The 26653-nt window shown below is 43.2% G+C and overlaps 1 protein-coding gene across 2 annotated transcripts in view; it reads right to left on the bottom strand.

Moving 5' to 3' along the window:
* GRK5 (G protein-coupled receptor kinase 5) overlaps positions 1 to 22730 on the bottom strand; it is a 167570-nt gene extending 144840 nt beyond the window's left edge. For both annotated transcript variants that reach the window (XM_074875401.1, XM_074875403.1), the window contains exon 1: positions 22542 to 22730. In XM_074875401.1, the coding sequence (XP_074731502.1) occupies positions 22542 to 22593 (52 nt within the window). In that variant the 5' untranslated portion in view covers positions 22594 to 22730. The remainder of the gene's footprint in view (positions 1 to 22541) is intronic.
* Positions 22731 to 26653: the final 3923 nt, after the last annotated feature.

Below are 26653 nucleotides of genomic sequence, written 5' to 3'. Positions count from 1 at the left end.
GGAGATGTGGCCTGAAATCCACGGGAGAAGAAGGAGGTTTGGCACATGGAAGGGCTGCAGCTGCCTGTTGAAGCATATGTGCAAAGAAAGGTTCCTCCTGGAGTTTTTGGGTGGAAAAAAAGTCATTTCGCTCCCGGGGTGCAACACTTTCAGAAAGAAGATAAAATTCACTTTGTGCTTGGTAGTGAGCTGACTCACAGCACTTCTTCAGCCCAGCAGCCTGTATCACAGGCTGGGCTGTGTCACTCCTCACAAAGAAGCGGAGCTCAACCGGCTTCCCAGAGCCCTGCCGAAGGGCTGGTTGGAGGCTCCCATTAGGGGTGGATAGCACACGTCCCCAGCCAGCCCAGTGGTGGTCCAGCCCCCGTGAAAAGCCAATGTTATCTGTGCAGGCTCTTTTAACCACCATTTGTGGGCGCAAAAATGAACTAGCTCCTGAAATGACCCAGAACCAATCGATTCATCTCAGAACGATGATTTCAGGATCTCCATAATAACATCAGAAGGCTCAGGTCAGGGTTTTATGACTATAGCTGCCTAGAGACAGGAACTTCAATGCAAGCTTAGATTTTTGCAGCAAATAATGTGGCTACAGAAATCCAGAAAGAGGATCCCATCTCCCAACAGATTCAACACGTAAAACAAAAAAACCCCAAGAAACCCATGGAGACATCGCACCATGTATGGAATCACAAAGCGCTTTAGAGCACAAAATCCAAACTGGAAACCCAAATAACTAGGATCTTCAAAGAATCCTATTGCTTTCATTCCCATTCAATGCTAAAAGTCTTTTCCATACAGGAAAAGGATCTATTTATGTTTCATTAGTGCCAGTTTTGTATATACCAATAGACTGTGTGTATATAGGAGAGAGGGGAGTATGCTATGCAGCTGTGAGCTTTCTTGGCTAATTACTTGTTTTCTCTTTCTGAGCAAAATAAATACCAAAAAAAAAAAAAAAAATCAACAGGGCATAACAGCACATCTATTAAGGCTGTACATTTTCCACCAGACTCCATGAGTATTTGTCTTAGGCATGCTTAGGTTGAGAAACCCAGTCTATGGTATCCTTCATAAATAGGAGGTGCAATGACCTGTACAAATACATATACTAAACCAAATAATACCCTGACTTGACATGGAGCAATGTAAGGTAGTGATGTCAGAATGCCAGTTAAACAGACGTTAATTTAAGAAAGAATTGCCTCTTCAACATCAGCAGCATGAAAACATTTTGTCCTAAGTCTGGAAGCCTGCTACATCCCCTCAACTTGAAAGGTTTTACAGAAAACCATAGTTTGAGCTGGGTTACTTACTTTTTTTAAAAAAACACAGTTTATTTCAGCATCGGTTTTGTAATGAGAAATGTTCCATGTTCTAAGAAAGCTTTTGGAGTTGAAAACACCTAAAACACATTAAAACTGTGATTTTAAAGCAAAACCATTGCAGCACTTAATACCCTCACACCTAACAACACTCTGGGCAGCAGCTGAATTATGAAGTTTTACAAGATGAAACAAAAGAAAGTTTTCATAAATGATTTGCAAACACTAACCTTCTAAATCACAGACTGTAGCATGGTGTACTTGTACTAAGAAGGAACAGATATTTCAAGGTCCCCGGCTGCCAATTGGCAAAACCTACTGGTGTTCATATATTTCAGAAACAGGTCCCAGACTAGTTCTTAAAGCAGACTGACTTGTGGATGATTACCTCATGGAACAACAATTTAAGATGAATTCTTAAAACTTACAGATTTTGCTTGCAAGTCACCTTTCAGAGGTTGACTCTGAAGTTACATATGTTCTACTTTGAAGCTAGATGAACCATTCATATGTATACATTTCCCCATGCATAAGTGTTAGGGGAGCAAATTTATATTCATAGATGAAAACCAAATATCTTTAATAACCTGTCTATACACACTATTTTCCTTTGCAACAAAGAACATTGTCCCTAAATGTTTAAATCAAGTTATAAATCAGAAAACAGAAAAGGAAATATTTTCCACATGTTTCATTTTACACCATAATTATTTATTAACAAAGTCTACAGATACATGTTGTTACCCCTATGGGAGTTCAAACAATATTCTTACTACTTAAAATACATTCTTCAATCTGCCACTAACTGGAGATGTTTATTAGTTCCGTATTTCACTAGCAGTAATTATTGCTGGGAGCCATGCATTCACAACCCATACAGATCACAGGGAGACACCTGTGTGGATTTAAAGCTTACCTAGCCCTAACATTACTAAACTGTCTGAAAACGTTCGATCCAGTCAAAAGAGCAGCTTGCAAATAACACTTACCATCACCACTTTCTTTTTGGTACACGCTAATATTTGATACAGCCTCATGGAAGCCAGTGTGGTAATGACCTGTAACTAGTAACAAGTTGTAGTCGTACTTGGATGAAGGGGAGCCCCACTCACTGCTCTGAGCATAGGCACAATCCACCAAATACCGTGACACTACTAAACCTCCCAGACCAGGAACAAGAGGAGTTTTGAGTTTTCTTGTTTGAGAATAGAGGTCCCAAAACTTTCTCTCTTCCTTCTATCCACTCCTTCCCTCTGACTTGGCCAATCTGACTTCCCTGGGGGGCTGTGGTGTGTCCCTAAAGGGACTTTACTGCACAGCAGAAGCTGCAGCACAGGAATACTGGGACACTAGGTCACCCTCCTCTATCTCCAGGGGATGGGACATCCTACCCAGCACTGAGCCTTCCTTCACCTATTCCTCCCCTGGATGCCACAAAGTCTATCACTGATCCCACAGACCCATTGGCCGTGCTTTGCTCCAGCACTTTGTTAGGGAGCAGGCTCTGCAGTAAACACTGGCACTGTCCAGGCTTTACAGGTTGAGACATAACATGGGAAGAGAGATGGGCGTGGAAGCTCAGTACAACTGCTTTGTCCCATACACCCTACTGCAAGAGAAGGCAAAAGCCTAGCATCATGGGTCAGGAGATAGTTTGGCCACATCTGGCACGTTTAGTTGGTGTTGTACCGTGCCAGGAGTCTATTGCCCATCACTAGGTTTTAAATGTCCCATAAGTGTGTGACCAGTAGCATGGTTATTGCTCTGTGGGCCCTGGAAAACACCACAATGCCTGACAGAAGTGAAGAACTCATTATAATGGCTTAGAGTTAGCTACTGTAGAGGTGATGTAGTTTGTCTAAAGCATTTCCCTCAGGACTTGCAGAGTTCTGGCTTTTTTCCAGTTCCTCTGAAACCCCTTGTGAGAGAAGAGGCTGTTAATGAAGCCAACCTGCTCTTCATTTCCCTCTGCACCTTCCATGTCTGATGGGAGGAGTCACCACGGAATTCAGTGCAAGCATTTGGAGCAGTCGGTCACATGCTGTGACCAGGAGAAATATCCGTGTGAGTGAAAAAACCATGTCATGACCGAGATTCACTTCTGCATTATTAATCTTCAACTTATTAATTTTGCCACCAAGTATCTTGATTGCAATTTTTAAATGCATCTGAAAAGCCAATTTATGCAGCATGAACCCAACTGAAGATGTAGAAATTTTAAACCAGCTGACAGTAATGTAGGCTTTCACTATTTCAGTGAGAGACGTGTGTTGCTGGAATGCATGCACATCATCAAATTATTAAGTTCAGCTTTGAAACCATTTGTTTTAAACAAGGTGCACATTGACTCTTCTTTTTGGCTGGAGTGGTGATATTTCAGCTGGTCTTCCCACTCACAACAGTGTCTCAACACTACTCATTTCTGCTACCCTTTATAAAAAGTTGATAAAACATTTTACCTGTATGTTTCCTACAAAGCCAAAATATCTTAGTCCGATCAGAGGAAAAAGCTGTGTTGTTTGGAGCATATCATCACTGATGAATGATATACTTGGATAAATTTTTAGGTATAGATAACAGGAAAAAACAAAAAAGGGTCCTGAGATGTTGTGGGTTCCCACATAACAGTTACTTCTTCAATGCTTTCCAGAGAAGTTCTTCTGGTTTTCATGTAAATTACTTTGTTGACAAAAACCACACATTTGAATGCCATTGCTTTCATATGGGGTGGCCAGCATGTTCCATCTCAATTTAGTTGTGAGTTCAATAAGTAGCTACAGTAGCATGAGCTCTTGTTTTTCACTGTATTTTATATTTATATTTTGGAAAAATCTCAGATCTTAATCTGCTTGGGTAAATTGTCTGTAGAAAACAAGCAGTTCTCTACAACCAACATACACTTTTTTCCTACAACATCATGTTATGGCAACATGCTTTCACATTTGCAGAAACATTTGCAAGAATTCAAACAAGCAGAAGTTTGTTGCATGAGAGGACAACTTTCTCTGCGGGTTGTTGTCAAGAAGCGAGGTGAAGTAACATGAATTAACCTCAGGGGCTGTAAATGTCTGCTACAACAGGGAGCTGAGGTCAGCGAGCATGACACTCATCAGGTCTTAAGGGACCTGTGTTCTGCTGCCGTCTCTTGCCCAGACCCTCTGTGTGACCACATGCAAGGTGCTTCTCCTTACCCTGGCCCTCTGCCTACCTGGGTCTGTACATTAGTCAAGCTTTATGTTGCTCAAAGAGACTGCATCACCTCTCGCTGTGCTTGCCAATACTGAGTAGCTCTAAAGGATGCTGCATCTGCACTACTACTATCATCAGGAGTAAATAATGAATATTTTTAAAGTTCAGGAGGACAGGAAACGCTAATGGCTACTTCTGTGAAATTACTGAGCTGTCAACATAGCCGCTAGCAGCTAACTTTGCAAGAGAAGGTTAAGTGCCTACATAAGGCTTTTCATGCCTATATGCTTTTAACTATTGATGAATGCAAAATATATGAGTTTGCTGTAAGGTTATGAACTCTGCAGGAGGATACTATCAACTTTAAGGTATGCACATACTCCCTTTCACATGTAAGCACAGAGCAGTCCAAAACTCACAGGGCAAAACAAGATTTTCAAAAGCTTTCAGGAATTTAATCAAGCCATTCCTATAAAGAAAAAGTACAAATTTTGGTGATCAAATAAGGATACTTAAGAAAATGTGAGTTGTGCTTGCTTTCAGTGTTGGAAAGAACATGATATGCTACAACAAAGAAAGCAGTAATCTCAAAAAAAAAAAAATCATGAAGAAGCAGAAAGAATTCACCTGGATTACCTAATTTTGAGAAGAAAGATCTGGACATAGACCTGAGGTTTTCAGTCAGCCAAAGTCTACAGTGACTTCAAAGGGAAATTTGCCTGTGTTAGCTATAGGAATGTTCCTTGATCTGCTTGGACATTAGTGTGGCATTAATCATGACTGCTGCATAAGATAATTAATTACGACATGCATTTTTTTCATTCCTTACATGCCACAGCTAATTGAAGAACCAGGCTGAAAAATTAGTCGTAACAATTAAATAGGGGATGATTCCTGAATAATTAGGGTAAGTTACTGTAGAATACACTGATCCATGTATTACAAATGGCTACCAAACAAAATCTGCTGATTTATACACAGAAAATAAAAACCACATGCAGCTCTACAGCAGAAGAGAACGTCATTGCATACTCTATGTTTTCCATGTAATAGAAACACCTGCATTAATAACCCTTTATTAGATCCTTAAGCTCAGCTGCTTTACAGAATATAGGTCTGTCACAGAAGAGATTTTGACCATGAAAGATTAAACAGTTGACTCAGATGTGCAAAAGCTAACTGGTGGTAGAGACCATTCTCCTGTTCTCTAGCCTCACCTATCATGACTTACAAGATGAAAAAAAACAGTGTCTTATATGCCAGTGCTAGGATACACAACTCAAAAACCAAAAGAGCTTGGTGACCTGCTCCCACTCCGGTTTCAGTCTCCGGAGTCCTTTCCTCTTTCCAGGTGCAGGGTTTACTCATGATTAGAAAATTGCTCACCTTCTTACTGATCCCAGGCCCATCTTAAACAGCTGCAGGTCCCTGCCATGTCTCCCAGCCCTGGAAGTTTCTTGTTCTCCAGGGGCTGCACAAAGGGGCCGTAGGACTGAACCCTCCTGCCTTGCCCTCCTCAGGCTGCCAGGGAAGGGAGCTGAGCCTATGCCAGAGGGTACACGGCACTGCACCACAGCAGCGGTGATGCAGCAGAGGGAAAGCAGCTTCCACCATTCACCCTGCCCAAAGCCCAGTTACAGCATCCTCTCAGGGAGCTTTACTCAAAATTACAGTGAGCTGCAAACATTCCAACAACTCGAGACACTGGATGATCCCCATGCAGCTCAGTTTGCCTTGCAAAGCAAAGCCAGGAAAAAGAAACAGGAGTCAGATCCACCAAGGATTGGATTTCAACTTTAATATTCAGCCAGAGGAAGGGGCAGGGGCTGTACAGCTGCTGCTGCAGACGACAAGCCTTGAGTCAAGGCCCGGTCTTTGCTAACCCCTACAGCAGCAGGAGGGGCTCTCCTGAAACTATCTTCTCTGCCTTGTGGAAGCAGGGTAGTAACTTACCTGTATTTGGCTTGCTTCTCTGCAAGAGACTGCAGAGGTGATGAGTCTACAGCACTCGGGAACACCTTATAGCCCCTGCATGGCTGCACAGCAAGGTGATTAATGTTTCCATTCTGAATAAATAGTTACCAGAGAAAAAGACCATTTCCAAACAATTTCTAAACAGAGGACAGCTAGGCAAAGCAATAAGCCTCTGCAATACCAGATGATGCACAATACTATTAAGTCTTCATGAAAAACACGTAGACTAACACCACAGGAAGACTTAGATAGCTACAGACAGGAACATTTATAAATGATAGGATGTCCACAAGCACAGGTCAGGTCCCATCACTTCTCACTACGTTGTAATGGTTGGTATGTGGATTACCCCTGGCCAGAAAGAGCTGCTTGTCAAATAACACTGCTTCATTTTTTAAAACAAGGTAGAGTCAGAGCACAAATTGCCATCAGGTCTATGCCAGTTGTTGCAGATTTTGTCATGGAAGTCTAGGCATTTGATTATGTTTTAAATATCCAGATACCATTTTGGTCACCTAGACTGACTGATTCCTCCTATAGGCAGGTTACTCTATAGAGATGAGTTAATGGATTCTTGTCTTCAGTCTAAAAATAGATGGTCAGGATCCTGCAGGAATGATAAAAACAGTAAATGGAAAAGTTGAGGAAAAAACTCAAAAAAACTACAGACTTCACACAGTTCTATGGCTCTGAATGTATCTGCCTACTTCTCAAAGGAATACAGAAAGGTGTATTTAGTGTTTTAAAGAACATCAGGTATACAAGGTGAATAAGACATGGCTTCATAGAGCGCCCAGAGGCTGAGAGTGGCCAAGGCCCACATCTGTGCCAGTGCACATCAGCTGCAGCTCAGGATGGAAAACTTGTAATGACCTTCATGTTCTTCACAACTCCTGGCTTTGGATGAACTTCTTTCAGGCGAGTCTCTATACCCACTCCGCCATACCACCTGCTTGCTCCAGCCTGAAAAGGTCACCGATGCAGACAGACCACAGCAAACTGTATTTGTGATCAATGTGCTAACCCCATTGATACAAAGTGATTACTAATATTCTCACATAAGCAGTGAGCTGGGCCTTTGGCTTATTTGTCAAAAGTGAAAGGAGCTGGCGCCCAAATATGTTTTCTTGTGCTTTCAGCTTAGAAGGGAAAAAAAAAAAAAAAAAGACACTCATGGCCAGTGGGTTCAATAGAAAATAATGGTGATTTCACTGTGTTCCATTAGATAAAAATTAATACCATTGAGCTTGAACTGAGCCTTTGGCTCCTGCACAAGTTCTGAGACTTCCTTCTTTAGAAAAGAAAAAAAAATAAATATGCTTCATGCAGAAAATCAAGACAGTGGAATAAGACAGGAGCTGTTGGTAAGATCACCACAAAGCTGCATCAAGCCAAAGAAAGCTTCTCTCTGATACCGAAAAGAATGAATAAAAACTACAAAACCTGAGGTTATAAAAGAGAAGAGGAAAGTCATTCCCCTTCCTTCAAATCAAGAGTGAAGTACAGCATCAGACTAAGCCTTAAGCATGATCAAAACTGGGGGTGGGGGGGTGGGGTGGGGGGAGAAAAAAAGAGGAAAAAATTATCACCAGATCTTTTTAGTGACTCACACCAAGAAATACTTTCTCAACTGCAAAACCCTGAGGTAAGTAGGTAGAAAAGAAGGGGCACATCAGCTGTGGCTCCTTTTGTAATTGTTATTACCAACTGACTGCAGCAAATGTATCAAGCAGGGTTTGTGGTATAGAGGATGGCTTAAAATGGAAGAGATTAATATTTTATACAGTAAAAGTATCGTAAAGATATTTCAAAGGATGGGCAAAACACGCAAACAAAAACACAACTGTGGCCACTTTTAAAAATCTATTTTAAAATCTATTTAAGAGCTGAATTTGTACCCACTGAATATTGTCATGGAGTGCAGTGGCATTATACTCAGACTAAGACAAAGGGTATAAGATTCTAGTCCTAAAATTAATAGCTGTGTTTACAAGCTCTTTAAGATGCTGCCTATTTTTACTCTGTGAATCATTGCCCTTCTTTACAAAGTATATTTCATTAATCTTAGCAATGCACACAAATCTCAGCGGAGTTGCTCTGCTTACATACCAAATCTGAAGTTCTAAGTCTAAACTATTTGTCATAGTATTCAACTTTAATACAATCTGTATTTACTGGAAGATGCCATTTCCTCACATTCTCTTAAATCAAAACAACTGATTCCTGTCAAGCTGTTCCTCTCCCTCTTCCCCCTCCCCAGAGCAAAACAGTAAGACTTATTAAAAGCAAAATTCACCCCTGTGCAAAATTACGCAATCCTGAAAATTAGCTTTATCCTCCAGCTGAACTTCATCTACTAAGATCAAAAGAAACTTCATCTGCAATGATATATTAGAGAAGTTCATACATCGCTTGTGTTTTTTAAAACACACATTCATTGTGATTTGCTATCAACCCAAATTAAAAGATCCAATGGTAATAGTGCAGATCTATGTTAATGAAGAGAAGCGTCTGCAAATCTCATCACATTTTTAATGAAACAAGCAAAACCTCCTTAAAAAAGTCTTCCTCCAATTATCTGCTGAAATTAGGTGTCAGGCCCTCTAACTACTTACACAAAATGCGACTTTCTTTACACAAGCAGGCAAGAGCCTGGGATGCGACGCATTTACTTTCACTGATGAGCAATTGCTCAAATTGCCTCTGTCAACAAATTGGTCACCTTATGGGACTATTCATGTCTGAAATTCATTTATTTACCTGCTTTAGTGTTTATAGGATGGCATCTTCAGCTTGCGCCTGCACTAGCAGATTCACACAGGCAGCATTGCAACCTTCTATGCTCCCTCTTTCAAAACATGACACCTGAGCGATAACCTCAAACTTGGAGATTAACGAAGGGCAAAGATCAAAGCTTCACCACCTGCCCTCCTCAGTATCTGGCCCTAGAAATGTGCCAGACCTCTCACATTTGGCTCTTCCTTGCACAGAATATACATTTTAACAGAGCATAACATCCAGTATTTCATTCCCCATTTTAATTCTTTCTCAACTCATTGTATTTAAAAAACAAAATATTAAAAAAATACAAAGTATTTTTGAAAATGTAGGCCAAAGACTCCAAACAAAAGCATGCTCTGTCCTCACCTTGTAAAATATTTCTGGGCTTCTAAACAAGCTTCATGCCTTCACACATCTGGTAAATGTTTGCTTAAAAATATATTCAAACAATCCCTTTGAAAAGGATCTGTAACATATAGACCTGAGCTTCATTTTGGAAGGGTCATTTACATAGCACATCCATAAGTTTTAGAAAGCTGCCTTCTATTTATTCTAAACTTTCCAATTACCAGTTTGTTTATACCAACCACCACAAGGAGGTCTTAGAGAGGTCACTCAAGAAATAATATATTTCTCTATCTGCTTTCCCAACTATGCTCATGGAGCCAGGGTTTACTTCCTTCACTTGACTCCATGAATAATCCCAGTGTCACGGTATTATTCAACCTGTAGGCTGCTAATAAGCGAGAATAAACTATTAGCAACTTGAAATCATAGCAAGGTTAAACATTAAAGCGTTGTGCAGGCATATTACGCCATTACTTTTAGGCAATCTGTTTGCAGTGCAGACTGCCACGGAAGGCTTGTGAGCAGAGCGCAGCTCATACCTGTGCTACACACATTGGCACTCATTCGAGGCATCTAATATTTATGATATACGGTAAGAGAGATGTGTTTCCCATGAGAGCTGGAGGCAAACAGCATCCCAAAGAAGGAAGAGAAAACAATATGCTGAATCCATCAAAGTTTGTTACTTCATAGACTTCACAGCCAAATAAACAATTTGCAGCTGGAGGTCTGCATGAGCCAGAATAACAAACGTCCCAAGACCTGCTAGAAATTTCAGATTAGGGTGTCTGACAAGAGAGGTTGATCCTGTGCACATATGCATGGACAGAGGTAAGTATTTAGAGAACAGGTCCTGAAGAATAATTACCTGAAACCACCTTCCCCCCCCCCCAGGATTGGCAGAGTTTGGGGCCAGAGGGGGAGATTTGGGTTGGGTTTATTTTTAATCACATTATGGCCAGTGGTCTACTGGTATGTATCAGGCTCCTCCATAGCATTAGAAGTGATCACTGACCTTATGACAGCCTCAGATGGTCAGAGATTTGATGAGTAAATTTGAACAGTGCCCATTTTAACAGTGTTCACCTGGGACAACCCTGATTTTTTTGCCAATCCTCAGACGTCACAGGGATGGCTCCTTCGAATACTGCCATCAGCTGGCAAATTCCAACATTTCTCATTCACAGGTTTTTGCTTTTCTTCTCCACCTCTAGAACAAGTTGGCTGTAGTCAAAGCTGCTTGGGCAGGTGACACTTTTGAAGAGTGTTTTTCTGGCAATGACCTTCACAACAACTCTTAAGAAAGTAAACTGTTTCTGGAGAGGAGACCCTGTTGTGAGTCAGTAGCCATTGACAGGATGGGAAATCAGGGATAAGAATCTGACAGTGGAGCGAGGCTGCTAGTGGGGTGCCACAGAGATCTGCAACAAGACTCAGACTATTCAGTGTATTCATAAATGGTCTGGATAAGAGATAAATAGCAAGATGACATTTGCTGCCAAGATTAATTTCTTCAGGACTGTTGTAACAAAAACAGCCTGCGAAGAGTTGCAGGAGTATGTTGCAGTATTGAATCACTTAAGAGTTAGAAAAAAAAGATATTAAATTCTGTGTCAGCACAGTATTGCGCATGAAGGAAAACAACTCTTGCTATATACACCAAATGACGGGCTCTAAATTAAACATTGCAGCTCAGGAGACAAATTTCTGAGGTCGCTGTCAGTAGGCCTAGTAATGAATACTTGCGATAGTGGGGAGAAAAAGCAAACAAACATCAAGTTAAGACTGTGACAAGAACAAAGTATGAAGTGGTCAGCACCACTGTGCCACTGCCCGTGGTGCACACACACACTGTGTGGTTTTGGTCAGCCATTTCAGAAAGGATACCTAATTAGAAGATGCAAAGGGACAGAGATGATAAGACTTGGACCTCTCTGCCTGGAGAAAGACTACTATGGGTTATAAAATCATGAATAACCTAATAGAAATTAGGGCAGAAGCAATTAAATCAACGCGTTAAAACCAAAACAAGAAGACACAGAAGTATTTGACTGATTTGCAGATAATTCCCTTTCTTTCCCCTCCAAGACACTTCCACGTCTTCACAATGACTGCTTTCTGAGGATGCCAAAACATAAGTCATACATCAACTGAGAATCTCTCATGAAGGGAACACATGTGGGGAAGTTTGCATGCTTTTGTTACATGATGGAACTCATTGCCACAGGAAGCTGCTCAGGCCAAAATTATAAATGTGGTCAAAAAATGGATTAAATAAATTCATAAAGGACAGATCCCTCTATTAAGTACCATAGGGCAAAGCCACCTTCTGCTCAGGAAGTCCCTGGAGTGGGAGGCTGAAAAGATAGGCTTGGGGAAGGATTGTTCTATCCATGTCTTTCCACAAGCACCTGCTGCTACTCACTGTCAGTCAATGACATGTGGCAAGAGGCAGCTTTACTCCAAACGTTTTTCTGTTCTATTACCAGCTCTCCAAACCAGAGAGCTGAAGGATGTTTTTGCTGGTTTGGTTTTTTTTTTTAATTCCTATGTCTCTCATTGAGGAAATAGTGAAAGGTGATGCACACACTAAATGCACAAGGCTTCCAGGAAAGGTGTATTGTAACCTTGAGAGAAGCTTACATCATACATAAGTCAACTGGACAGTTCTTTCTAAAACTCAGCGGCTGGTGAAGTAAACAAAGCACAAACTTTCCCAGATGTGCGTTTCATGAGGAATTCTCAATCAACATCTGATTTATAACTTGGCATCCTTAGAAAACTCAAAATCATGATTCAGAGATGAAATGTAAGTGTGGAATTGCTATGGAGGGAGACAGAAAGGGTTTATTCATAGATTAGTCCAGACTCCTGTATTTGTAAGCTTTTTCACTGCTTCCAAGTGTTGCACTGGACAATCATTCTTCCTTTAATAGTAAATAGATTAAGGCTGAGTGTTCAGATTATCTTAATTTTCCATAACTATTAGCCAAGTAAAATTTCCTCTGCAAAACTTGTGGGGTAAGCAACTGTATTTTTGCATCATGCTTCGCAACAAAAGAGGAGAGGCAGGTTGTTCCATTGGATTTCTGCTGGAGAAAGGTTTGCCATGCAAGTAGCACGATCACTCCTATAGAAAGCAACCCTGTTGATCTTTAGTGTGCTTATCACTAGAATCTCTCCTGCTGGACCGAAGGCAACCAACTTCATAGAGACCCAGAGCACTGGAAAATAAAGAAATAGTCTGTAACAACCAAAACTAAAGAAGATGGAAGCAGCTACAGTGGCTGAAAGGAATTCCCAGTCTAATCTTCATCCCCAGTAAGAAACAAAACCAAACCCATGAGGGAACAGAAGGAAAGCAATAGGAAGATGAAATCAGCAGAAACCTAAGACAAAATTGAATGACAGGCATTGAACAGCACCAATATGAAATATATATCTCTCTCTTCCACAGATATTTTGGCAACCTTGGCTAAATGATGATTTAGCGTAGCATCCATTCTTTACAACTCATCTGTCTGTTAAAGATGTCAGTTCCCTTGCACTGCCTATGGGAGTATTCTGACAGAAGGGTCACCCATTGCTGTTGTTTTCACTTGGCATCATTGACATCTTCCCTTTGTTTCTGAATCTCTTCTTCCAGCTGCATTTCTTTTTTTTTTTCTTTTTTCACAAGATGAGATTCTCCATCAGTGCCTTCTGCAGATGCTGCCAAATGAACGCAACTGTAACGTCACAGAGTTTCTCCAATCTCCTTGCAGTTAGTCCCTTTCCTGGAACACACTAGATGGCTAGATAGACTTGAGGGAGCACACTCAGTCAGGCAGAGTCTAAAGCTTTCATTGTAAATAAAGACTTCCCATAGCATCATGAAGGTTTCCCATAACACATGCACAGGGTGGGGGAAAAAAAAGAACAACTTCAGTCATTTTAGATAGGAGCCTTGTCACACAGACTAAACACTGACCGAAGAACAACTGAGGATAATACAAGAGAGAAAATACATAAAGCCTTAGATGTGTCCCGTAAACTGACATTTAATCCAAGCTAATTAAGTATGTTCTAAACAGTACATCAAAGACTTCTCAAATTCAAAGGTGGTGTCAGAAACAGAGGACAGGAAAAATAAACTAGAAAGATTAGAAAAGTGGGAAGAATAAAATATGGGAATTTTGGTCTAGAAAAAAAAATTTAGACTACTGCAACAAAGAGAGGAAACAAAATCATCCAAATTTATTCACTGGAAGAACGATGCTAGGAAAGGGGAATGGTCCAGGAGCATTGGGAGCTAGTGAACAGCATCCCAGAAGTCACTGTGCTACATGCCCACACAAGGTAGAGGTTGGCTCCAAGTAGTTAAGCAAAAGAGGTACTGTACCAAAAAGAAGGTAACTTCTAGAACTTGTAACATAACCTCAGCCTGCCAGGAGAAGCCAAGCTCACAGTGAAATCATGCATTCAATGGGATCCAAGATAATACTCAACCAATGCAAAAATAGCTGCTACTGCTTATCAACTGCCTCTTCAGCATCCTCAGGACAACAGGGAACTCCAGAAGCAGCCCCACTGATGGAAACTACTCAGAAATACCCTGATGTACCCCCCTCAGTGCTGCCTCTTCCCCAGGGCCCCTCCCCGTTTGACCAGCTATTTCAGCTGGTTTTGAGGTGGGCTGGGGTAAGGAGCAGATTCAGAGTGCCTGCACAGCCAACTCTGTCCCTAGGCACACCTCCTGGGAACCCACTGCTGGGAGGGAACTTGACCTGAGGACTGACCTTGACCTGAGGACTGATTGTACAAAATTTGAGGTGGACCATCCAAGCTGACGGGCTGGAAGAAGGAAAGAACAAAACCTGTTAAACTTGGCAAGATTATAACTGATGAGAAACAGAAAGTACCTGGAGAATGAAAACTGTATAAAAGGGATTAGATGGGTAAGGAGATGAGAGTAAAAAAAAATTTAAACAGAAATATCAAGATTTCTTGGACTGCAAGAAAAATCTTCAAGAGACCAACCCATAAATGGTGTCATTTTTATACCAAAACTGTTTCAAACCTTAAAATGCATGGAGAACAAGAAAATGACATAGTAGGCCATTCCCAAAGGCTGCTACTAGTTTGTTTCACCTCAATTATGTTGGTGCAGTTTTCTGGCTGGAACAGCACTGCAGCAGTGAGAACTGACTGATCCCTGAGCACAAGCAAGCTGCATTTCCAACCACCAAGTGGTCCCCCCATGAAGTCCATGGGGGGGGGACTCATGCATAGTAAGCACACCTCTAGGTGCTGGAAATGATGGATATACAAATTTTGCAGCCTTCACTGTGCCACTGAGAAGTTAGCTGTGAATAACTATTTTCATCCTAGAGCACAGCCACCCTTCCTTCATTAATATTATTTGTATTATTCACTCCCAGGTCCAAATTAAGTCTCGAGAACTTCTCTGTATTTCTACTCCTTTTAGTCTGCCCTTCTTTCCTGAATAAATGCTTGTGACAGTTTTTCAACTATATCTGAAGACACATTATACGAACTAGGAGCAGCTGAGCCAATTCTACAGACTTTGAAGCCTCATCCATCTTCCCCCTCACCTGTGTTTTGTTCCATCCTTTCATTTTAACAGGCAACTCTATAGATTTATTTTCTTTCAAAATTAAGTAAAATACCCATCATCTTTGCAATATTTTCTTTAGAATATTTACTTTAATTTTGGTTTCCCTGCCTAATCTCTCTCACAAAGCAGTATGCATTTTTAAATCTTCCAAGCAAAATAATTACAAAGATAATCCAGCTGAGTGTAATCAAACTGCAGGGTTCTTTATTTTCCTGGCCTTTTAATTTAATTTCACATCCTGTGGTCTTAAAGAAATATTAGGATTATATCATCTTGTTATCATTTAGATCATGTGCCTGTAAAAATAAGGAGCAGTCAATTCTTACCCACTGCTACACAGAGAACTCATACAGCGTATAGAATATTTTTGAAATAGAGATCCAGGGGAATATCTCACAGATGAGCACAAGTTAGATCCTTAACTCCCATTTTCATTGACAAAAAAAAAAAAGAAAGGATGAAAGGGTTGCATTTCCTATCCAGAACCCTTGTTTATTTGGTTGGATTTGACTAATATTTTATAAAGACAGTAACTGCTTTGATAAAATAATTTGCTTTTAAACTTTTTCAATGCACCAATATGGATCCTGACATGATTTTGAGAATATTTCAGCTATGGAAATAATCCCATTGACTTTAGCACCACTACTTGCACTTAAATTAGAGCTTCAGTAGCTTTCTTTGGATCAATACAAACCAGAAGTCATTCACAGAGTAACACTGGCATAAAAATAGTATAGGAGAAGAATCAACTACATGCCTAAATACATGTCAGCCAAGCAATAATACTACAACTTCTGTCTCTACACATGCAGAAGGACCCTGACTGCATCCTAGCATTCAGCTTTTATGAGAATCAGAGCACATAAGTATTAATAAGTCTGAATACACGATTGGAGCTTCAGACCCTTCACTGCAAGCATCAAAGCCCTCAGCACGCAGATGTTCATCTTTTGAGTTGGGGAAAGATAAATCATTAGCAGATCTTAGCTAGCAAAGCAGTACCTGGAAAGGGAGCTCATCTTCCAAGAAGCAAGACTGAAATGATGCAGGGATGGGTTTTTTTGTTTCGTTTGGTTTTTGGGGATTTTTTTTCCCAAGTAGTAACCCATTGTACTGTCTGCAGGTACAAAGGAAAAAGGAAGCAAGGTCAGCCACTGAACAGGTATAACATAGCACAGTCAGAGTCAGAGCTGTTGCATTCCTCTTTAGCTGTTTCTTCTTCACTGCCTTCAAAATGGGGCAGTGCACACCCTTGCACCCACTCACTGGTGCCAAAGGCATGGACAGTTGTGGTGGTGCCCATCTCAGGGCGAGACTGTGGTTGAGGCTTTCATTCTGGAGCTGTCCATCACAGACACACACCTTAGTTTGGTCCAAGTGCTGCTGGCCTGGTAACACTCTCAGTAGAGCATCCCTAAAACCACCTCCTTCAGACATTTTTGCCTAAATTACCTCAGAATATTCCTAATTAATACAAAAAGCTAGATACAATCACAAAATTGTGTCTATGTCTTGTACAAATACTGAAAATTATTTTCCGAGTGGACAGTTTCAGCAACACTAAGTTAAAACCTTCTCAGAAAAGGAACATATTGATAACAAAGACAGGCAGTCTCTTCCTAGATTTATTTGCACTCGAGGAAAGCAATCACATGAGATTAATGGAGCAGCTGTAAGTAGCTCTATTCAAACCTCCATAGTTAACATTTGTTCTAGAAGTTTTACTAGCTAATAGCTTCGATGTGTTAATAACCTGAGAGACCATCACAGCTCAGTACTAAATATTTTTTAAAATGCCTACGAGCCCAACAGGATAGATAGCAATTAGGTCATAACACCACAGTTCCACAGCAGCAACGCACATGAAGGGACATAGTCCCCTCTTCAGTAATGAAGTTTGGGTGGAAGAACTCTTGGTTTGTCCAGCACTGCCACACCCCAGGACCTGCTGCCCATGACTGCAAACTGGTGCAGGCGACCACAGGGAGAACCCCAGAAAAACAGAGTGCCCACCAAGGGCACAGCTGCAGCAGTTCTAACTTGCTCTACATCAGCCCTGCTATTAAAAAAAAAAAAAAACAAACCACCAAACATGGAAAGGGATTTGAAGCCAGTTCTACACACAGACACATACCCACACAGACACACACACTTGCCCTAAGCCAGGTATGGCTACAGAAATAAGTCCCTTCTGTAAAAGGAGATCTTGAAGTCATCAGAGTTACACATTCATTTCACAAAGGCCTGAAGAATGATGTTTTCTGAATTTCCTTGATTAAAATACAATGAAATATTCTGGACTCTTCTGGATATCTTTTTTCCCCAGAAAGAAATGGTTGCAGGCTTGAAAAGAAATCTCCTTTTTTTAAAAACTACTGCTTAAAAGCACCCTGTTGCATCTGAAGTAATGGCCGATTCCATTCTTGAAATATTTTTTAAAGCTATTGCAGTGGTGAGAGCTTCTCTTGAACTCCAAAAAGAAAACTAAACTGAGTCACTGCACGCAAGCTTCCTCCACTTAGAGAGACAACATTTTCTTTACAAAGCACTTTGTTTTTATATCAAGGGATGCAGGACAGGACCTTAGATTCTGCATTCAAAGCACTGGTTAATGAAGTCGCTAAAGTTGCAATAATCATATTCTCCACAGGGTTTTGGCTGTCACTATAGTCACCTTCTTTCCTTCAAAATATGCTTTTCATTGTTCTATGGCCCTTTTTCCAATTGCTCTGCAGCCAAGTTCTTGGAAAGCAATCACGCTTCTTGTTTAGGATTTATTGCTAGTCTTTTGCCAACAAGGACAAGCACAAATCTCGCCTGTGATCATCCTGAAAAAGCAAGCTAAAAATACAGCAATTTATGAACAGGCACATTTTGCATGTTACATGGCATCAGTGTGCACTCATCACAAAATTCTGAGAGATTTTATATATAAAGATGTTGCCCCTTTTGGCTAGACTGATCAAAGGCTCTGATTGGGTGCCATAAATAAGCTTATTTTATAATTCCACTCTACCTAAAAAGGAGAAAAAAAAAAAATCTATTTGCATTGTGTTTTAGTGGTTGCAAGTTGATTTTTTCTTTCTTTTTACCAGGTTTACATGGTAAACTTTGCACTTTAGAAACCCCAGGTCTGAGGAAAACAATAGTTTATCTTCCAAATCAGCTGTTTAAAAGCCATAACCATGATGACTAATTTAACTATCACTAAAAATTTGAAGTGGTGGAAATTGTCTGTTTGTACAAATTTGCAAAGGATTTTGCAATTTCAGAGTCAAGTGGTATTTGGGTTTTAAAATGTGTTTCAGCTTGTCTAAGAAAGTTCATGTCCACAGAAGCAGCAAGTAACAAGAGGGAAGAGTGATCCTATGGCTAGGAAAGAATGGATCATGAGGAGGAGTATCCAGGTAATCACCATGCCTTGGCCATGCTTATTTGACCATAATGTTTGTTTTTCATATAAACATCATAGTTTAATCATCAGCCTCTTTGAAAGACTTGTCTTTTATCAGCTTATTGTTTTTGACAGGCAGGGGAAAATTCATGATTCTCCAGATGTGTTTTAAGTCTTCCCTCGGTTAGGGCTGTTAAAGTTCCTCTGAAATGTTGGGAGACTCAGTCCTTGGTCTTTCCTGGACCCCTCCATTGGCTCCTTGGTTCTAATGATGTCCTCTGTCAAGCAACCTTAAATTGGGAAGATTAATTGGGATTCATTCACCAACCTGGATTCGTTGCTAGCAGCATGGTGTATCTCCATTACCAACAGCTAGATGGTTCTGTGGTTCAGACATCATTGCTGAGACACAGAAACAAGAAGGCTCATGAAAAGATCCAAATAAATGTTTCACCACCTCATAAGTTGGGGGTCTTACTCAACCGAGAATGACTGCAATTATTATTTTGCTTTTCTTTTTATGATTCTCATCTTTCTTGTCTTCCCTTCTCTGTTTATTCTTTTCCCCAGGCAATATGAGATAGTCCCAGATACCTATTTGGTTCCTATAATTAAACCAGATGTATTTTCTATTCAGTCCTAAGAGGGACTAGTGATTTGTGAAATGGGATTTTGCACCCAAGAAATGAGAAATGATAATTGAGGAAACAGCATAAATTTGTTCCTAATAAATTATAAACAAATTTTCAAATGCAATAAAGCTCCATTTTTTACGCATTCAGACTGGCAGACTTGTGAGTATAACAAGTAACTCATGTAATTTTGAGTCAAAAACTTCATATTCTGCAAAAAGATGAAGATTTCCTGAAATTTATTCTCTGTTCAAAATTATTCCATGAAATACATTTTTGATGTGAACTGCATTTATTCTTTTCATTGCTCTAATAAGATTACTCATGTATCACATGGCATCAGTTAATTCTGGGTGTGCTTCTCGTCATAATCGTCAGGATTCAAGTGCAAGTATTTGTACAACAGTTATAAAACTTGCTTCCTGGTATTTCAGCTAAAAAATTCACTTTGCATCGGGGCTTGCTTTAGTACAAACTTAGTCACAAAGGAACTTACACAAGGGATCACAGAAAGAAAAAAATGCTACCAAGGCCAAAGCAAATGAGTTGCAAAAATTAAACCAATATTTGCTAGAAAATGTTTGTGGTGGTCACTCAGCCCTACTTCTGAGTCCCTTACAAAAGTCCTCACTGCTGGACTCTTGTGTTGCAGGTCTACCTAAACCTCACTTTGAAACTAATCTGAAATTTCCCTTTTGCTACTGATACTGAGTTTGTGTTCCCCCTGCAACTGTGATAAAAATTCTGCTTTTGCTAACGTCTGCAGAGTGGATCCCATCATTTTCCTTCTTCTGACGTTAAGTACCACATCGCAGGCACCAACCAGCACGTAATTGAGCTAATACAGCTTTTACTTTTGACTTAACAAGTGGAAACACACATGCACGTACTTGGCTTTGGCTACATGTTCACCCAGCTAAATCTATTGATGGAGCCTGCAGGACCTGGAACAAACATTTTTAGATACCATAATCCTCAATATATTAATTATTTTTTACTTTTGGTCTTCCATATGCTGTCCATCATCTTCCTCTGCAATGACATCCACCTACATTACTCCCTGCAAATTTTAAAAATACTTCACTCACAGCAGCTTGCAGCGATAACTAAAAATGTGGAAGCGTACGCAATACAGGCATAATACTTGTGGCTGTGATGTCAGGTACATAACTTGCCCTCTGTTCTTCATTTCAAAAAATTTCACACCCCCTCCAAAAGAGCTTTAAAAAGAAATAAGCACCAGGCCTCAAAAAAATGTTGTTGGAGCTTCATTTGCGGTTAAAAGAAAAGTTGGAATATAGTTTGGAGTAAATCTTGATAAAGTTCTGCCATTTGGATCATAGCTAACAGCTTCTTTAATATGACTTTAATACAATAAAACAGTGTTACCGTTATCATCTTGCTGAGGATGGTAGAAAAAGGCCATAAAACTGAGTGGCACACTTAAAATTACTTGCAAAATATTGGCTCTCTGAAAACAACACACAATAACTGTAATTAATACCAGTCCTTTAAAGTATTCCTCAAGTCTACTGAAATCTAAACTAGTATTGTATTGCTGGTAGCAACAACCGCATCCTAAACAATATTAAAAATGACAACAGAAAATAAAAATGCTCCATCAGAAGTCAGAAAGTTACAATTCACTGATCTGCTGAATGGAATAACACCTTTGCCCTTATTATTTATAGAGCTTTTTTGGGAGGATCTCAGGACTTTACTCTTTAGCTAAGCCTCACAAGTTCAACAGCCCATGAGTTATATAAACATTATTTTACGGCTTGAACTATTTTCCCAGCAAAAGGATCACTCCAGGGGAGGGCTAGTTGAATTATTCCTTTTACAAAACCAATATTGCTTTACTGGTGCTTGCATAGCTTCAGAGTGAAGTCCACCCGAGCGGTCCCCGGCCTCGGTAGCTGTTCCAGGCACTTCAGAGGACAGTGGGGCGGGGGGGTTGGAAAAAAAAAAAAAAAAAGGCTGCAGGTTATACCGCACCTAAAAATGCCCAGTCTAGCAAGTATTTTCAGGGACTAGAAGTTTGAATAAAGGCTTGGGAAAGGGTCTGTTGTTAAACAGTAAGCAAGTAAATAAATACATACATAAACCCGGGTTGCAGCCGGCAGCAAACGCTCGCATCCCGGCCGCGATGCTGCAACCGGGGGACGTGTTGCTTGTGCGCGGCGTGTCCCACCCAGCAGAGCGCGGTGCGGGGGGATGCTCCCAGAGGAGCGGGGAGCACCGAGCCCCCGCCGCGGGCAGCGCCCGGCTCCGCGCCCGCGGTGCGATCTCCTTCGTGCGCGGAGGGAGGGCAGCACGTCCGTTCCACATCCCCCCCGCCGCGAAGAGAGGGAGAAAAACCCAGCGATCCCGATCTGCCGGCAGTTATCGGGGCTCGGATTTGCAGGTTTCGGGGCGGGGGGGGGGGGGGGAAGATGTTCGAGAGAGCCCCGCGGCGCGGCCGGCACCCGAGCGTATATTTAACGCGCACCGTGCGGAGCGGCGGCGGCACCGGCATCCCCCGGAGCATCCAACCGCCCGGCCACGGCGGCTGCCGCGGGGGAGGGCGGCGGTGGGGGAGGCAGCTCCCCAACACCTCCCACCCCCCACCCCCCCCCAGTCCAGTCCAGCGAGCTCCCCGCCGCCGGCCCCGCTGCCAAGCGGGGCTCCCCGGGGCAGCCGCAGGCTGGGGGCTGAACCCCCCCGGCCCCTCCGCCCGGCTCCGGCTGGGGACAAACATACTCGCAACAATGGGCATGTTTGCAGCAACATGATATCACCTAATAACGCCGAATAAGGCAATGACTGTACGTTGGGGCGATACGAGCCTGCCGGGCTCACCACACGGCGCGGAAAGCTATTTGCAGATTTGCTAAGCCCTTTTGAATGAATGCATCTGCAGCTGACCTTTAACAATAGACGCTGAAATAGCACAATCTGTGGGACCAGATTTGAGGTGGGGGGGAGGTGGGGGGGGGGGGGGGGAAAGGGAAGGAAGAGATGGGTGAATATTGTAATCTCTGCAATCTCATTCACTTCCTTTCCCAAACCTCCGCACGCAGCGGGGGAAAGCGCTATTTTCCTTTTCACCGAGGGTTCTCCCTCCAACGACCCGTTTTTCCACGGCCACATGGCACCCCGAAAGCCGCCGCCGGCGGGACCGGGCGCGCAGCCCCACGGGCATCGCTCGGCGGAGGGGCGACTGCGACAAGGATGCTCCAGCCCCCCCCCAGCTCACCTCCTCCTTGCCCTGCCCTCCCCGCCCGCCGCTCTCTCACCTTCCCTGGCTTTCAGCAAGACGGTGTTGGCAACGATGTTTTCCAGCTCCATTGACGAGCTCGGGCAGCGTAGGCAGGCAGGGCACTGCAGCAGGACGTCACTCCCGAGATGCGGAGTCTCCGGGCGACCACTCGCCTCCTGCCCCTAGCGCCTTATCCCCCCGTGCATGATCCCTGCCTTCCTCCTCCTCCGCCTCCCTCCTCCTCCTCCGCGCTCCCCCGGGCGGAGCCGGCGCTCCCCGCGCTATCTGCTCCCGCGGCGCCCCACTCCGCTACTCCATCCTCCTCCTCCTCCTCCTCCTCCGCCCCGCGGGCTCCCCGGTGGTTTGAGGGCTCGGGCGCTCCTGCCTCCCTCCCCCGGGGGTGTGGCACCGCGGAGCGGCCCCGCGCAGGCGCCAGCTCCGCGGGGCCGGGCACGCCGGGACGTGTAGTCCTAGAGCGGCCCCCACCGCACCTGGCGTCGGTTCCGCGGCCGCGCAGCGGCGCCGCGGAGGGGCGGCGAGCGCCCGCCCAGGGGAGGGAGCGGGCGTGGAGACGGGCCGGCCGGAGCGTCCCTGGGCGGTGGGAGCCGGTGGGGGGCGAGGAGTGGAGGGCATGGGGGGGGGGGGGGGGGGGTTTCGTCGCGGCGGGAGCCCGCGGAGCGATGTGCGGAGCGATGCGCGGGGCTCCCCGCGGCGCGGCCCCGACGGCGGCGGCGCGGCCCAGCGCAGCCCTGGGGACGGGCGCCACCCCGCGGCGGCGGAACCGGACCGGCCCCGCACCCCCGGGGCTCGTCCCCGCCTCACAGGTGCCCACACCCGAGCGAAGGAATCCCCCCAAACCCGGCAGATTTCTTCTTCATCCCCCGCCCCGCTGCGCTGCGCTGCGCGCCCTCCTCCTCAGGCTGGAGACACGGGCTTCTCCCCTTCCTGCGGGTGTTAGAAGTCCCCGAAGGAAGTACCCGAGGGAATCCCATCTTTTCTGCCACACCAGGTTTTTTTATCCTGGTAAGCAGTTGCGTGAGACATCAGCCACTTGTGGAAAGTTTGTGAATTTTAAGTGCTACATTACAACATAAATTCTCTTCCGTCTATATAGGACAGATGCTCGTGTCAGCATGATTCTGATTTTCCTGGCAACGGGGTAGATTGATTCAGCAGGTCAAGCACAGAAAGAGGAATAAAACCGACCCATTACTCTCACTTACACTCTTCCCCTATCTATATTTGCATTGATTAAACTCACGTGAAGCAAATCGAATTAACATGCACTTTCTTGTAAGTGGAGCATAGGCACTACTTTTTCTTTTTTCTTCTTTTTTTATTGTACCAATCATATTTCTACGACCAGGTAGAAATGACTTGCAATAGCAGACCTTGCACACTGCCTAGAACACATTTTCTGAACACAGGAAATAAATGAGAAATGCATTTAATGAGTAATACCTTTGGCATTAGGATAAAATGGCTACAATAAATGCCTTTTGTACCTGATTAAGTGTCAAGGGTTAGAACTTTGAAAGTTATTGTGCATAGCTGGTGGCACTGCTACGTACAATCTTCCACATCATCTCTCCTATTGCTTCAGAAAGTGTTCAGCCTCTGGAAGCCCTGCCATGTTGTTGTTCCTTTCCTTGTAATGCCAAGTTCTATATAGCAGCAGTTGTGTCTGTAAGTACCGGAAGATTTTTCTCTGATTAAATAATTCTTAAGGGAAAAATTGCTTCCTGGAAACCAGAGCCTTAGCACAGAGATGAGGTTCCTAAGGAGTGTCTGCCCTGCTTGTTGTTTGACCACTTGTGTGCAAGAACTGATGCTGCTTGCAAGCAGAGCACACGACACTCAGGTTATAAACACATTTCACATCCCTGCCCAGCCTCCCACTAATGGTCATCAGAAGGACACCACCAGCATCACAGCGTGGCTGCTGTTGGGAGACACAGTTACACCTTCTACTACGTACAATGTTTCTAATGCTACAAGCAACTCCTCTCTCCAAAGGAGAAATGAACACACTTGTCTTGGTCAGTATTTTGTGAAGCAGCACTTGCTGCTGCAGCAAGCTCAACTTCTGCTGCCAGCAATGGGCTCTCAGTGTGCTTGCCACGTCCCAGGCCAGCCTGCAGTGGGGAGGGATTTACCTTCATGGGAGACTCCACAGGGAGCACTGACTGTCTTTGGTGTGTAACTTTTATACAGGTGCCCAGATGAAGAGGGCAGATCTTGAAGATCTTGAGTTTGAGATGCACTTGGAAATCAGCACGTGAACCTGAGGGCTCTGCTGCATATCTTTTACCTATTATCTATGTGTACCTCTACATACTCAAGTGGTGGGCACACAGAGTCCTCTGCAGCGTTGCCCTGTGGGACAGAAGTCTGACTCCAGCATGCTGCTGTTGTCCTACACATTTGGTGAACGTTTATTTAATTATTGAAAGGGTAAATAGATTTATCAAAAGAGTTACAATGGATCAGAGGGGGTTCAGAAATCCCACGGAGCTACCTAGCGTTCATGAACGGCGCAGCTCTGAGGCACGTTGCGCTCCGGGCAGCCAAAGGCACAGTCGCACAGTCCCGTCAGAAGCAGGGGCAGCAACTGAGCAGAGTGTTGTGCTGCTGCCAGAGAGGTTATTTCAACTAAACTGGGTGACTTTGCATTGAAGTGGATGAGGGGCAGTCACGTCACTTAAATGTGGCTGAGTGCAGGGAGTAAAAAGCTGAGCTCTGCTGCCGGACTGCTGAGATTCTGAAATACCATGTTGGCCTTGGTTACACATTTGCATGGAGGGCAGGAACTCTGACCTCATGTTTATCGGTAAGAACAACCGAGGGGGTTTTCTTAATGATTCTTACAGTATTTAACAAAATAAAACTTGTTTCCAATAAATCTGAGTCAGTGTGGTGCACTAGGACATAGAAGAAGGTGTGTTCGCTAGCACAATGCCCTCCTTTGAAGAACACAAGGCAATGAGTCCTCACTGCATCTCTCACAATTTTTTTAAGCCTGACTATACCACTGATACATGACTAGGGCCTGCCTCAGCACAGGCCTCGGATGGATGGCCCCTTTCATGGATGGGGCTCCCCGTGGAGTGCCAGAGCAAGGGCAACTGCGCAGACCTACCTGCCTTAAAGTGTGTCAGCCGGTCTTTGCAAAGCCCACTGCAGCGTTTGGAGTCTCACCTCATGACTTCTTCACAGCTGGAACACCCTGTTCACAAAACCAACAAAAATTAAAAAATATTAGGAAGAGGTAGATTTATTTATAACCATTTTCTCTTGTGATGCCACAGTCCTTTAATCTCAAGGTATGTCCACACCTGATTTAATGGAGCCGTCAGGTTCTCTGTGGTGAGGGAGCAAGAAACAGGAGACCTGCGAGTCTGTTCCACTGCTTATCTTATTCTGTTCACTGTTGTAAACTAGTGCTGAATTATTCAAGCGTAGACTCAAAGACAGGGTGGCAGGGAAGGAACACAGGTCTTTCTTTGCTGGCCTGAAGATCCTGATTCAGTGCTTGCTGGGAGCAAATGGAAAATTTAGTGTGAATCATATACAGAAGCAGACAATTTTGGAAGGAAAAAAAAGAGAGGCTACCAAAAACCAGTTAAACTCTGAAAAATGCACTTTCTAAGGTGCTTAATGTGTTTGGTTGTTTTGCTTTTAAATAAAACATTATTTTTATTATTAGCATCCAAAGTCATTCAGGAAAGGCTCAGAAAAAAACCTTTTTGAGTGCTGAACATCAGGATAAGCAGGGCTGGCAGCCATCTTTCCTTTCCTGGGAAAAGAGAGGTTTGTAAATGAAACGCCAACACCGTGCGAGACACAAATGCATCAGTGTAATAAGAATAGGAAAGCAGCAAGGCAGAGTGTGATATTCTGAGCCACTCGAAGGGATGAGTCATCGGCAGGGTGGGCTCACGCAGCTCCAGCCAGAAACACAGCCGCAACACACCCAGTTTTATCCTGCCACCAGAGAAAAAACCCCTTGGCCTCAATACAGCCTGCTTGAACTGTCAGGATAAGACCCCCAGTGCACCAGACGTCAAAAAGGCTCTCACCTATACTTATCAATCGGAAACATACCCTAACAGCAGCTATCTCCTAAATCCATGTTATAATACACAATTA

This window comes from Strix uralensis, chromosome 7 (assembly GCF_047716275.1).
Source record: "Strix uralensis isolate ZFMK-TIS-50842 chromosome 7, bStrUra1, whole genome shotgun sequence".
Taxonomy (NCBI): domain Eukaryota; kingdom Metazoa; phylum Chordata; class Aves; order Strigiformes; family Strigidae; genus Strix; species Strix uralensis.
The sequence above is the reverse complement of the archived record's forward strand: the minus strand, read 5'-3'. Positions and strand labels throughout refer to the sequence as shown.